The sequence below is a fragment of the Bombina bombina genome, chromosome 5, assembly GCF_027579735.1.
Source record: "Bombina bombina isolate aBomBom1 chromosome 5, aBomBom1.pri, whole genome shotgun sequence".
Classification (NCBI taxonomy): Eukaryota; Metazoa; Chordata; class Amphibia; order Anura; family Bombinatoridae; genus Bombina; species Bombina bombina.
In genome coordinates this window covers 843,641,380-843,654,340 of record NC_069503.1, presented here as the reverse complement: position 1 = coordinate 843,654,340, position 12,961 = coordinate 843,641,380, and the positions used below count along the sequence as shown (strand labels likewise).

Below are 12,961 nucleotides of genomic sequence, written 5' to 3'. Positions count from 1 at the left end.
TAAGTTTGCCCTGGCAGAACTAGGTTTCGAGAATAAATTTGTCTTGAACAGGATAGGAATCACTCTGTTTGCCCCTCTTGATTTATAGAATCACTTGAAAAACAAAGGATCTATCATGGTTATAAACTGACCAAACTCTATACCTTTCACAAAACTGTTTAGACTTTAAGTTTAACATGGGTCAAAAATATTCCCTTGTTGTTTGGCTCACAGAAAAAAAAAAAAAAAAGAAAGAAACAAAAGCAGTCTCTGTAACTGAAAGGGAACAGGACATCCTAAAGCAAAGACCAAAACCTATTGCATTTCACCAGGTATTGAGGAACCTGATAAAGAAAATTAAACATTTGAGGAGGAATGATAACATTTTTTTCTTCATCTCAGGAAAACAACCTATTTGCCCTTGAATGTGAAAGACTTGAAGAGTAAAGATTTCTTGAAAGACTTTCAAAAGGATTTTCCAATTCGAACATAGTCCATATGTAAAAATATCAATGCTAGCACATTTTAGGGGCATCCTTCAGCTTGCTATTATAGTTTTGGGAACATTAAGATTCTTGTCATCAGCAATAGACATTACCTGTAAATAAAATACATGCAGCACCAAAATTAGCAGTCCAGGACTGTAACCACAGCGCTCAATGGCAGCAAACACTAATTTTGTGCTAAATAAGCCCCCAAACAAAAATAAATACATGCTAATGTCAACAATTACCTCAGTTTAAATGGACATTTAAACTAATGTTTTAATAAATGAATCATAAATAAAGCACTATTCTGCAAAAAGGTCTGCGTACAAATATTTTTGAAGCATTTAATACTCATCAAATTTACAAAACAAATGTTTTAAACCCATTTAACACATCAAATTTGCATCAAATTCATCATATTTGCATTGTTTGGAGTTCAGTGAAAAGTCTTGAGTGTTGTTTATATTATCAACTTTTCTGTGGCCAGTTAGGAAAAGATATAAATAAAAAAACAAAATTGTGCTAATTTAGAAACATGCTAAACCAGAAAGATATTTGGAGAATTCAAAACCCTGATACAGGGAGCTTTACATTTGAATCTAAATCACATAAAACATTTTCCAGGATAGAGTTATTTTTAGTTAATGAGAGATGAAGAAAACACAAGGGTGAAAAAGGTGCCTGAGGTCTACTCAAAAAAACAAAATTTATGCTTACCTGATAAATTCCTTTCTCCTGTAGTGTAGTCAGTCCACGGGTCATCCATTACTTATGGGATTATAACTCCTCCCTAACAGGAAGTGCAAGAGGATCACCCAAGCAGAGCTGCTATATAGCTCCTCCCCTCTACGTCATATCCAGTCATTCGAACGAAAACCAAACGAGAAAGGAGAAACTATAGGGTGTAGTGGTGACTGGAGTATAATTTAAAATTTAGACCTGCCATAAAAAACAGGGCGGGCCGTGGACTGACTACACTACAGGAGAAAGGAATTTATCAGGTAAGCATAAATTTTGTTTTCTCCTGTTAAGTGTAGTCAGTCCACGGGTCATCCATTACTTATGGGATACCAATACCAAAGCTAAAAGTACACGGATGACGGGAGGGACAGGCAGGATCTTTATACGGAAGGAACCACTGCCTGAAGAACCTTTCTCCCAAAAACAGCCTCCGAAGAAGCAAAAGTGTCAAATTTGTAAAATTTGGAAAAAGTGTGAAGTGAAGACCAAGTCGCAGCCTTGCAAATCTGTTCAACAGAGGCCTCATTTTTAAAGGCCCAAGTGGAAGCCACAGCTCTGGTAGAATGAGCTGTAATTCTTTCAGGAGGCTGCTGTCCAGCAGTCTCATAGGCTAAACGTATTATACTACGAAGCCAGAAGGAGAGAGAGGTAGCCGAAGCCTTTTGACCTCTCCTCTGTCCAGAATAAACGACAAACAGGGAAGAAGTTTGTCGAAAATCTTTAGTTGCCTGCAAATAAAATTTCAGGGCACGGACAACGTCCAGATTGTGCAGAAGTCGTTCCTTCTTTGAGGAAGGATTAGGACACAATGAAGGAACAACAATCTCTTGATTGATATTCCTGTTAGTGACTACCTTAGGTAAGAACCCAGGTTTAGTACGCAGAACTACCTTGTCTGAATGGAAAATCAGACAAGGAGAATCACAATGTAAGGCAGATAACTCAGAGACTCTTCGAGCCGAGGAAATAGCCATTAAAAACAGAACTTTCCAAGATAACAGTTTGATATCAATGGAATGAAGGGGTTCAAACGGAACACCTTGTAAAACGTTAAGAACTAAGTTTAAGCTCCATGGCGGAGCAACAGTTTTAAATAAAGGCTTAATCCTGGCCAAAGCCTGACAAAAAGCCTGAACGTCTGGAACTTCTGACAGACGTTTGTGTAAAAGGATGGACAAAGCTGAGATCTGTCCCTTTAACGAACTAGCGGATAAACCCTTTTCTAAACCTTCTTGTAGAAAAGACAATATCCTAGGAATCCTAACCTTACTCCATGAGTAACTCTTGGATTCGCACCAATGCAAGTATTTGCGCCATATTTTATGGTAAATTTTCCTGGTAACAGGTTTCCTAGCCTGTATTAAGGTATCAATCACTGACTCCGAGAATCCACGCTTTGATAGAATCAAGCGTTCAATCTCCATGCAGTCAGCCTCAGAGAAATTAGATTTGGATGTTTGAAAGGACCCTGCACCAGAAGGTCCTGTCTCAGAGGTAGAGACCATGGTTGACAGGACGACATGTCCACTAGGTCTGCATACCAGGTCCTGCGTGGCCACGCAGGCGCTATTAGAATCACTGATGCTCTCTCCTGTTTGATCCTGGCAATCAATCGAGGAAGCATCGGGAAGGGTGGAAACACATAAGCCATGTTGAAGACCCAAGGTGCTGTCAGAGCATCTATCAGAATCGCTCCCGGGTCTCTGGACCTGGATCCGTAACAAGGAAGTTTGGCGTTCTGGCGAGACGCCATGAGATCCAGATCTGGTTTGCCCCAACGCCGAAGTATTTGGGCAAAGACCTCCGGATGAAGTTCCCACTCCCCCGGATGAAAAGTCTGGCGACTTAGAAAATCCGCTTCCCAGTTCTCCACGCCTGGGATGTGGATCGCTGATAGGTGGCAAGAGTGAGACTCTGCCCAGTGAATTATCTTTGAGACTTCCATCATCGCTAGGGAACTCCTTGTCCCTCTCCCTGATGGTTGATGTAAGCCACAGTCGTGATGTTGTCCGACTGAAACCTGATGAACCTCAGAGTTGCTAACTGAGGCCAAGCCAGAAGGGCATTGAAAACTGCTCTTAATTCCAGAATATTTATGGGAAGGAGACTCTCCTCCTGAGTCCATGATCCCTGAGTCTTCAGGGAATTCCAGACAGCGCCCCAACCTATCAGGCTGGCGTCTGTTGTTACAATCGTCCAATCTGGCCTGTTGAAGGGCATTCCCTTGGACAGATGTGGCCGAGAGAGCCACCATAGAAGAGAATTTCTGGTCTCTTGATCCAGATTCAGCATAGGGGACAAATCTGAGTAATCCCCATTCCACTGATTTAGCATGCACAATTGCAGTGGTCTGAGATGCAGGCGTGCAAAGGGTACTATGTCCATTGCCGCTACCATTAAGCCTATTACCTCCATGCATTGAGCCACTGACGGGTGTGGAATGGAATGAAGGACACGGCAAGCATTTAGAAGTTTTGATAACCTGTCTTCTGTCAGGTAAATTTTCATTTCTACAGAATCTATAAGAGTCCCTAAGAAGGGAACTCTTGTGAGTGGCAATAGAGAACTCTTTTCTTCGTTCACTTTCCACCCATGTGACCTTAGAAATGCCAGTACAAACTCTGTATGAGACTTGGCAGTTTGGAAACTTGACGCTTGTATCAGAATGTCGTCTAGGTACGGAGCTACCGATATTCCTCGCGGTCTTAGTACCGCCAGAAGAGAACCCAGAACCTTTGTAAAGATTCTTGGAGCAGTAGCTAACCCGAAGGGAAGAGCTACAAACTGGTAATGCCTGTCTAGGAAGGCAAACCTTAGGTACCGGTAATGATCTTTGTGAATCGGTATGTGAAGGTAGGCATCCTTTAAATCCACTGTGGTCATGTACTGACCCTTTTGGATCATGGGTAAGATTGTCCGAATAGTTTCCATTTTGAACGATGGAACTCTTAGGAATTTGTTTAGGATCTTTAAATCCAAGATTGGTCTGAAGGTTCCTTCTTTCTTGGGAACCACAAACAGATTTGAGTAAAACCCTTGTCCGTGCTCCGACCGCGGAACCAGGTGGATCACTCCCATTAGTAAAAGATCTTGTACACAGCGTAGAAACGCCTCTTTCTTTATCTGGTTTGTTGACAACCTTGAAAGATGAAATCTCCCTTTTGGAGGAGAAGCTTTGAAGTCCAGAAGATATCCCTGAGATATGATCTCTAACGCCCAGGGATCCTGGACATTTCTTGCCCAAGCCTGGGCGAAGAGAGAAAGTCTGCCCCCTACTATATCCGCTTCCGGATTGGGGGCCCTCACTTCATGCTGTCTTAGGGGCAGCAGCAGGTTTTCTGGCCTGCTTGCCCTTGTTCCAGGTCTGGTTAGGTTTCCAGCCCTGTCTGTAGCGAGCAACAGTTCCTTCCTGTTTTGGAGCGGAGGAAGTTGATGCTGCTCCTGCCTTGAAGTTACGAAAGGCACGAAAATTAGACTGTCTAGCCCTTGGTTTGGCTCTGTCTTGAGGCAGGGCATGGCCCTTACCTCCAGTAATGTCAGCGATAATTTCTTTCAAACCGGGCCCGAATAATGTCTGCCCTTTGAAAGGTATGTTAAGCAATTTAGATTTAGAAGTCACATCAGCTGACCAGGATTTTAGCCACAGCGCTCTGCGCGCCTGAATGGCGAATCCGGAATTCTTAGCCGTAAGCTTAGTTAGATGTACTACGGCATCAGAAATAAATGAATTAGCTAGCTTAAGGGTTTTAAGCTTGTTTATAATCTCATCCAATGGAGCTGTCTCAAGGGTCTCTTCCAGAGACTCAAACCAGAATGCCGCCGCAGCCGTGACAGGCGCAATGCATGCGAGGGGTTGTAATATAAAACCTTGTTGAGTAAACATCTTCTTAAGGTAACCCTCTAACTTTTTATCCATTGGATCTGAAAAGGCACAGCTATCCTCCACCGGGATAGTGGTACGCTTAGCCAGAGTAGAAACTGCTCCCTCCACCTTAGGGACCGTCTGCCATAAGTCCCGTGTGGTGGCGTCTATTGGAAACATTTTTCTAAATATAGGAGGGGGGGGAAAAGGGTACACCGGGCCTATCCCACTCCTTGTTAATAATCTCTGTAAGCCTCTTAGGTATAGGAAAGACGTCAGTACACGCCGGTACCGCATAGTATCTATCCAGCCTACATAATTTCTCTGGGATTGCAACCGTGTTACAATCATTCAGAGCCGCTAATACCTCCCCTAATAGTACACGGAGGTTCTCAAGCTTAAATTTAAAATTTGAAATGTCTGAGTCCAGTCTATTTGGATCAGATCCGTCACCTACAGAATGAAGCTCTCCGTCTTCATGCTCTGCCATTTGTGACGCAGTATCAGACATGGCTCTAACATTATCAGCGTACTCTGTTCTCACCCCAGAGTGGTCGCGTTTACCTCTAAGTTCTGGCAATTTAGATAAAACTTCAGTCATAACATTAGCCATGTCTTGTAAAGTGATTTGTAATGGCCGCCCTGATGTACTTGGCGTCACAATATCACGCACCTCCTGAGCGGGAGATGCAGGTACTGACACGTGAGGAGAGTTAGTCGGCATAACTTTCCCCTCGTTGTCTGGTGAAATATTCTTAACATGTACAGATTGGCTTTTATTTAAAGTAGCATCAATGCAATTAGTACACAAATTTCTATTGGGCTCCACATTGGCCTTTGAACATATTGCACAAAGAGATTCCTCTGTGTCAGACATGTTTAAACAAACTAGCAGTTAGACTAGCAAGCTTGGAAAATACTTTTCAAAACAATTTTCAAGCAATATAAAAAACGTTACTGTGCCTTTAAGAAGCACACAAAAAACTGTCACAGTTGCAATAACAATGAACCGGATTAGTTATAGAAACCAAATTTTTACAGTAAATGCATTAATTTAGCAAAGGAATGCACCCACTAGCAAATGGATGATTAACCCCTTAATACCAAGAAAAACGGATAACAACTATTATATATACGTTTTTATCACAGTCAAAACACAGTCTCACAGGTCTGCTGTGAGTGATTACCTCCCTCAAAACTAGTTTTGGAGACCCCTGAGCTCTGCAGAGACGTCCTGGATCATGCAGGGAGAATAAGGAAGACTGTGACTGAATTTTTAATGCGTAGTAAAAGCGCCAAAATAGGCCCCTCCCACTCATAATACTACAGTGGGGAAGCTCAGTAAACTGATTTTATTCAAAATAAACGACAGCCAAGTGGAAAATAATGCCCATAAATTTTTCACCAAGTACCTCAGAGAGAAAAACGATTAACCTGACTGTCCTCTCACACATCCTATCTATTAGTTAGGTGCAAGAGAATGACTGGATATGACGTAGAGGGGAGGAGCTATATAGCAGCTCTGCTTGGGTGATCCTCTTGCACTTCCTGTTAGGGAGGAGTTATAATCCCATAAGTAATGGATGACCCGAGGACTGACTACACTTAACAGGAGAAAACTGCTGCATTATTATTTAAAAAGAGGGCGGGGTTGTGGACTCTCCATGCCCGGGAAGAAATAAATTTATCAGGTAAGCATACATTTTGTTTTCTTTCCTATGGCATGGAGAGTCCACAATGTCATTCCAATTACTAGTGGGAACCAATATCCAAGCTAGAGGACACAGAATGAACAGGGAGGGAGAACAAGGCAGGAGGACCTAAACAGAAGGCACCGCTTGAAGAACCTTTCTCCCAAAAGAGGCCCCAGCTGAGGCAAAAGTATCAAATTTGCAGAATTTGGAAAAAATATGCAGAGAGGACTATGTTGCCACCTTGCAAATCTGTTCCACAGAAGCTTCATTTTTTAAAGCCCAAGATGAAGAGGCAGCCCTAGTGGAATGAGTGGTAATTCTCTTAGGAGGCTGCTGTCCAGCAGCCTTATAAGCAAAACGAATCATACTTCTTAACCAGAGGGAAAGAGTAATAGAAGTGGCCTTTTGACCCTTACGTTTTCCAGAGAAAACAACAAACAGGGCAGAAGAAAGTCGAAATTCTTTAGTAGCTTGAAGGTAAAACTTTAGGGCATGCTTAAAAGGTTTGAGAAGAAGGAATAGGACAAAAGGAAGGAAGAACAATTCTCTGATTAATGTTTGGATCCGATACAACCTTAGGGAGAAACCCAATTTAGTACAAAGGACCGCCTTATCTGCATGAAAAATAACATACGGGGAATTACACTGCAGAGCTGAAAGTTCAGAAACTCTGCGAGCAGAAGAAATAGCAAGGAGAAACAAAACTTTTCAAGATAATTTTATATCAACCACATGCATCGGCTCAAACGGAGCCTGCTGCAAAACTTTAAGAACAAGATTAAGGCTCCATGGCGGAGCAACAGGTTTAAACACAGGCCTGATTCTGACCATAAGCCAAGTGTACCCTCAATAAAGTTTCCCAAAAAAACGTTATTGCCCACAAAACGTTAACAGCACTCCCAGTTCATAAAAACGTTTGCCCACAAACATTCAAAACGCATTGTCAACCATTTTTTAAATTAGCCCCTTATGCAAGCTTAGTAATGCCTTTCTATAGCTCTTAGGATTACTGCTTACCCTTACCCTCATGGGGATACTGTCAGCCTTTCTGAAATACAGTCTCTCCATAGAAAATGACTGAACATACCTCACTGCTATAAAGCATGAAAACGTTCCTCACACTGAAGTTTCTTGTACCCCTCAGCCTCTGTGGGAACAGCACTGGATTTTAGTTACAAATGCTGAGATCATCATCCTCCCGGCAGAAGTATTCATCCATCTGCTGCCTGAGAGTAAATAGTACACACCGGTACCATTTAAAACAAAAAACTCTTGCTTGAAGAAATTAAAAACTAATATTTTATCACTTCACTGACTGGGGGGTGGAGCTAAGGGAGGAGCTATATAGACAGCTCTGCTGTGGTGCTCTTTGCCACTTCCTGTTAGCAGAAGGATAATATCCACAAGTAAAGGATGAATCCATGGACTCGTCGTACCTTATAGAAGAAAGCTTCCAATTTACTTTCATTATCAAATTTGCATTGCTTTCATAATATTCTGTCTGAAGTGATACCTAGGTAGGCATCTGGAGCACTGCATGGCAGGAAATAGTGCTGCCATCTAGTGCTCATGGAAATGAATAGCATTCTTGCAAAACTTTTCCGATAGGCAGGCTCCTAAGCATACGTCCCTGCTTTTCAACAAAAGATACCAAGAGAACGAAGAAAAATTGATAATAGAAGTTAGAAAGTTGTTTAATATTGCATGCTCTATCTGAATCATGAAAGGAAAATGTTGGGTTTCATATCCCTTTAAGTTCACCCATACATATTATACACAGTTTTTTTTGCTATGGATTTAGTTGTTTTCACAAAAATATAAAACAAGTAAACTTTCCATTTTAAAACAGATAGAATAGTAGAAGTACTTGAAACTTGCCCGTACAGTTTCACCTGCTGGAATTTAGCTTCTACACTTCCTTCTCTTTTACAGCATCACTTCCCATCGTACTCCAGAGAACGCTCTGTTTTGCTGTCGGGAAGTGAATTGCTGTAAATGTAAAAATGAACAAATCATCTGCATACAATGCAATTTGCTATTACTCAACACCTAAAAGAATTTCCTAATTTTTTCTTCTTAACAGAATAGCCAAAGGTTTAATTTTTAAGTTGAAAAGTAATGGAGATGGGGGGCATCCTTGTCCTTTCCCTTTGTCAGACATATATTAGGCGATTTATACCCATTATTATAAGTGCAGATGTTGGGTTACTATAAAATTATTTAAAACATTTAACTAATTGATCTTTAAAATCATATCTATTAAAAGGGACATAAAACCCCAAACTTTTCTTTCATGATTTAGATAGAAAATACAATTTAAAAAAACTTTCCAATGTACTTCTTTTATCAAACTTCCTTTGTTTTCTTGTTACCCTTTGTTGAAAAGCAGGTAGGCAAGTCCAAGACCGTGCATGTGTCTGTACAACTATATGGCAGCAGTTTTGCAACAATGTTATACATTAGCAAGAGCACTAGATGGCAGCACTATATGCTGTCATGTAGTGCGGCAGACACGTGCAAGCTACCTATCTAGATATCGCTTCAACAAAGAAAATGAGAATTTAGTAAATTTGATAATAGAAGTAAATTGGAAACATTTTTTTAAACTGCATGCTCTGCCTGAATCATGAAAGAAAAAAATGTGGGGTTTTATGTCCCTTTAAGCAATGTACATAAATTATTAAACATCTTGTGGCCATGTATAGATACAATGCCACTATCTAAACTACTATGACTTCCTTTTGTTCTATTACAATAATAATCTAATATCGATAAGACTTTACTCAAATTAATAAAGGAAGATCTACCGTGCATAAAACCAGTTTGGTCTATATGTATCAGGTCAGACATAACCGCTATAATACTCGTTAATAACTTATAAAATCGCTATAATACTCGTTAATAACTTATAATCCATATTTAATAATGATAGGACTCCCTGTACGGCGACTGTGCCCTGGGCTGTTGGGAGTGAGAAAGGGCAGAAATAGCGTAATATCCCTATAATCCCATTCCTTTCATTGGGGTGCCTCCATTCATGAGATACTCGCTGCCGTCAGCGTGCAGCTCATGCTGCTACTGGAACCCTGCAAGTAAGGCTAGCCAGCAGAAGTACAGTAACTGTAAAAAAAAATACCTAGAATCCATTTAGTGTATTTCATTTTTTTTTCTGGTCACTATAAAAGTTTAGCTATACATGTAAAATACATTCATATTTTTTAATATCAGTATTCAACTGAAAAAGTTAATTTTCAGCAGACTTCAGTGGGAATGTAGCTGGAAACTCTTAACAGGTAACATAAAAACAATTCTCACTAAGCTCTGTGATGAGTTTCATATTCTGTTGTCTGATGCTTTCAAATTCCTGCTGCTTCTTCATCATGTGCTCTTCAGTAACTGCACATCGGTCACATAGTCCAGCTCGGAGCCTGGCATAAAGCACAAAACAAAATACACCCTTTGTTTACCATCAGATGTGAGTGATTACAATCCTCTCCTCACGTACACACACACATACATATATATATATATATATATATATATATATATATATATATATATATATATATATATATACACACATATACACCCACTTTGTAATCATCGTGTAAATATTCACACACACACACACATATATATATATATATATATATATATATATAAATAAAATAAAAAACAGGGGGTTTAAAGGCACATACACTTCCAAATAAACCAAACATTTTTATATTCTGCTGCAAAAGAAAAAGAAAGGGAGACTGACCATCTTCCACTAGTTAAAGCACCCCACCCAAGCTCAGGTGTATTCATAACAGTGTATTGGAGTTGTACATAAAGCCAGGGAGTCTCGTTCTATTATAAAGAGAAAAAGTAGGAATGGTTCAGCCCATAAAGAGTATGTATAGTAGGGTTAGAACAACCTTTTCGAAAAAATGTTTTGTTTATTTGCAAGTGGATTTGCGCCAATACCCCGTTTTGTGCAGCTAGTTAATCTCATCGGCAGCACTCCTAAATATTTATTTAAACTCTTTTTGTAAGGTGTGCTAAACCAACATTTTGTGGATTTATATTATATATATTTGTAAATTTCCCTATAGGCTTTGCACCCAGGCTTCACTGGGGTTAACTAACAGAGTCCCTGAGAGCTGTGCAGCTATCTGAGTGCTGGTGAGCACCAAGGGCTGTGAATTTTGCAGGGTCATGGGATGTGTACCCAGTCTGGTTTGAGAGTGCAGTCCATTTCAATGTTTTGCATGTGTCTAGGAAAATTACAAAGGGCCTGCATCACCCTTGTTTGTATCTAAGTGTGTTTGGTTAAAAGCATGCATTGTGTGGCTGTAGATTAGGGACCCCAAGGGGAAGAGACCGGGCCAAAGTTTTAAGAATGACACAAATATTCATTTTCACAAAGTCTGCTGCTTCAGTATTTTTAGATCTTTTTGTCAGATGTTACTATGATATACTGAAGTATAATTACAAGAATTTCATAAGTGTCAAAGGCTTTAATTGACAACAACATTAACACCTTGATTTAGAGTTTTGCGGCCAAAGGGGTGCGTTAGCTACGCGTCTTTTTTTTCCAGCGCTGCTTCTAAACAACACTGGTATTGAGAGTTCTCTGAGGGGCTGCGTTAGGCTCCAAAAAGGGAGCGTTGAGCCGAATTTACCGCCACTTCAACCCTCAATACCAGCGTTGCTTACGGTAGTGGCTAGCTGGAAAAACGTGCTAGTGCACGATTCCCCCATAGGAAACAATGGGGCAGTTTGGGCTGAAAAAAAACATAACATCTGCAAAAAAGCAGCGTTCAGCGCCTAACGCGGCCCCTAACACTGCCGACCCCTATATTATATTTATTAACCCCTAATCTGCCCCCCCCCCCAACGTCGCCGCTACCTAACCTACACTTATTAACCCCTATTCTGCCGACCGGACCTCGCCGCTACTCTAATAAATTTATTAACCCCTAAACCGCTGCACTCCCGCCTCGCAAACCCTATAATAAATTGTATTAACCCCTAATATGCCCTTCCTAACATTGCCGCCACCTAACTTCAAGTATTAACCCCTAATCTGCTGACCAGACCTCGCCGCTACTATAATAAATGTATTAACCCCTAAAGCTAAGTCTAACCCTAACCCCCTCCCCCCAAGTTAAATATAATTTTAATCTAACTAAATAAATTAACTCTTATTAACTAAAGTATTCCTATTTAAAGCTAAATACTTACCTGTAAAATAAACCCTAATATAGCTACAATATAACAAATAATTATATTGTATCTATTTTAAGGTTTATATTTATTTTACAGGCAACTTTGTATTTATTTTAACTAGGTACAATAGCTATTAAATAGTTAATAACTATTTAATAGCTACCTAGTTAAAATAATTACCAAATTGCCTGTAAAATAAATCCTAACCTAAGTTACAATTAAACCTAACACTACACTATCAATAAATAAATTAAATGAATTAACTACAAGTACCTACAATTAAATAAACTAAATTACCAAAAAAAAACACTAAAAAGATTACAAGAATTTTAAGCTAATTACACCTACTCTAAGCCCCCTAATAAAATAACAAAGCCCCCCAAAATTAAAATATTTCCCTACCCTAATCTAAATGTAAAAAGTTAACAGCTCTATTACCAGCCCTGAAAAGTGCTTTTTGCGGGGCATGCCCCAAAGAAATCAGCTCTTTTGCCTGTAAAAAAAAAAACACAATACCACCCCCCAACATTACAACCCACAACCCACATACCCCTACTCTAACCCAAACCCCCCTTACATAAACATAACACTACCCCCCTGAAGATCTCCCTACCTTGAGTCGTGTTCACCCAGTTGGGCACCAATGGACCAAAAGAGGACATCCGGAGCGGCAGAAGTCTTCATCCTATCCGGGCAGAAGAGGACATCCGGACCGGCAGACATCTTCATCCAAGCGGCATCGTCTCTCTTCATCCACCCGACGAGGAGCAGCTCCATCTTGAAGACCTCAGGCACGGAACATCCTCTTCCTTCCGACGATCGGAACAGCCAATAGAATGCGAGCTCAATCTGATTGGCTGATTGGATCAGCCAATCCGATTGAACTTGAATCTGATTGGCTGATTCAATCAGCCAATCAGATTTTCTTACCTTAATTCCGATTGGCTGATAGAATCCTATCAGCCAATCGGAATTCGAGGGACGCC

The 12,961-nt window shown here is 40.4% G+C and overlaps 1 protein-coding gene across 1 annotated transcript in view; it reads right to left on the bottom strand.

Annotated features, from left to right (window-relative positions):
- Positions 1-12,961, bottom strand: part of RBBP8 (RB binding protein 8, endonuclease) — a 353,058-nt gene that overhangs the window by 239,909 nt on the left and 100,188 nt on the right. The window contains exon 5 of the mRNA XM_053715868.1: positions 10,080-10,192. Within this exon, the coding sequence (XP_053571843.1) occupies positions 10,080-10,192 (113 nt within the window). The remainder of the gene's footprint in view (positions 1-10,079; positions 10,193-12,961) is intronic.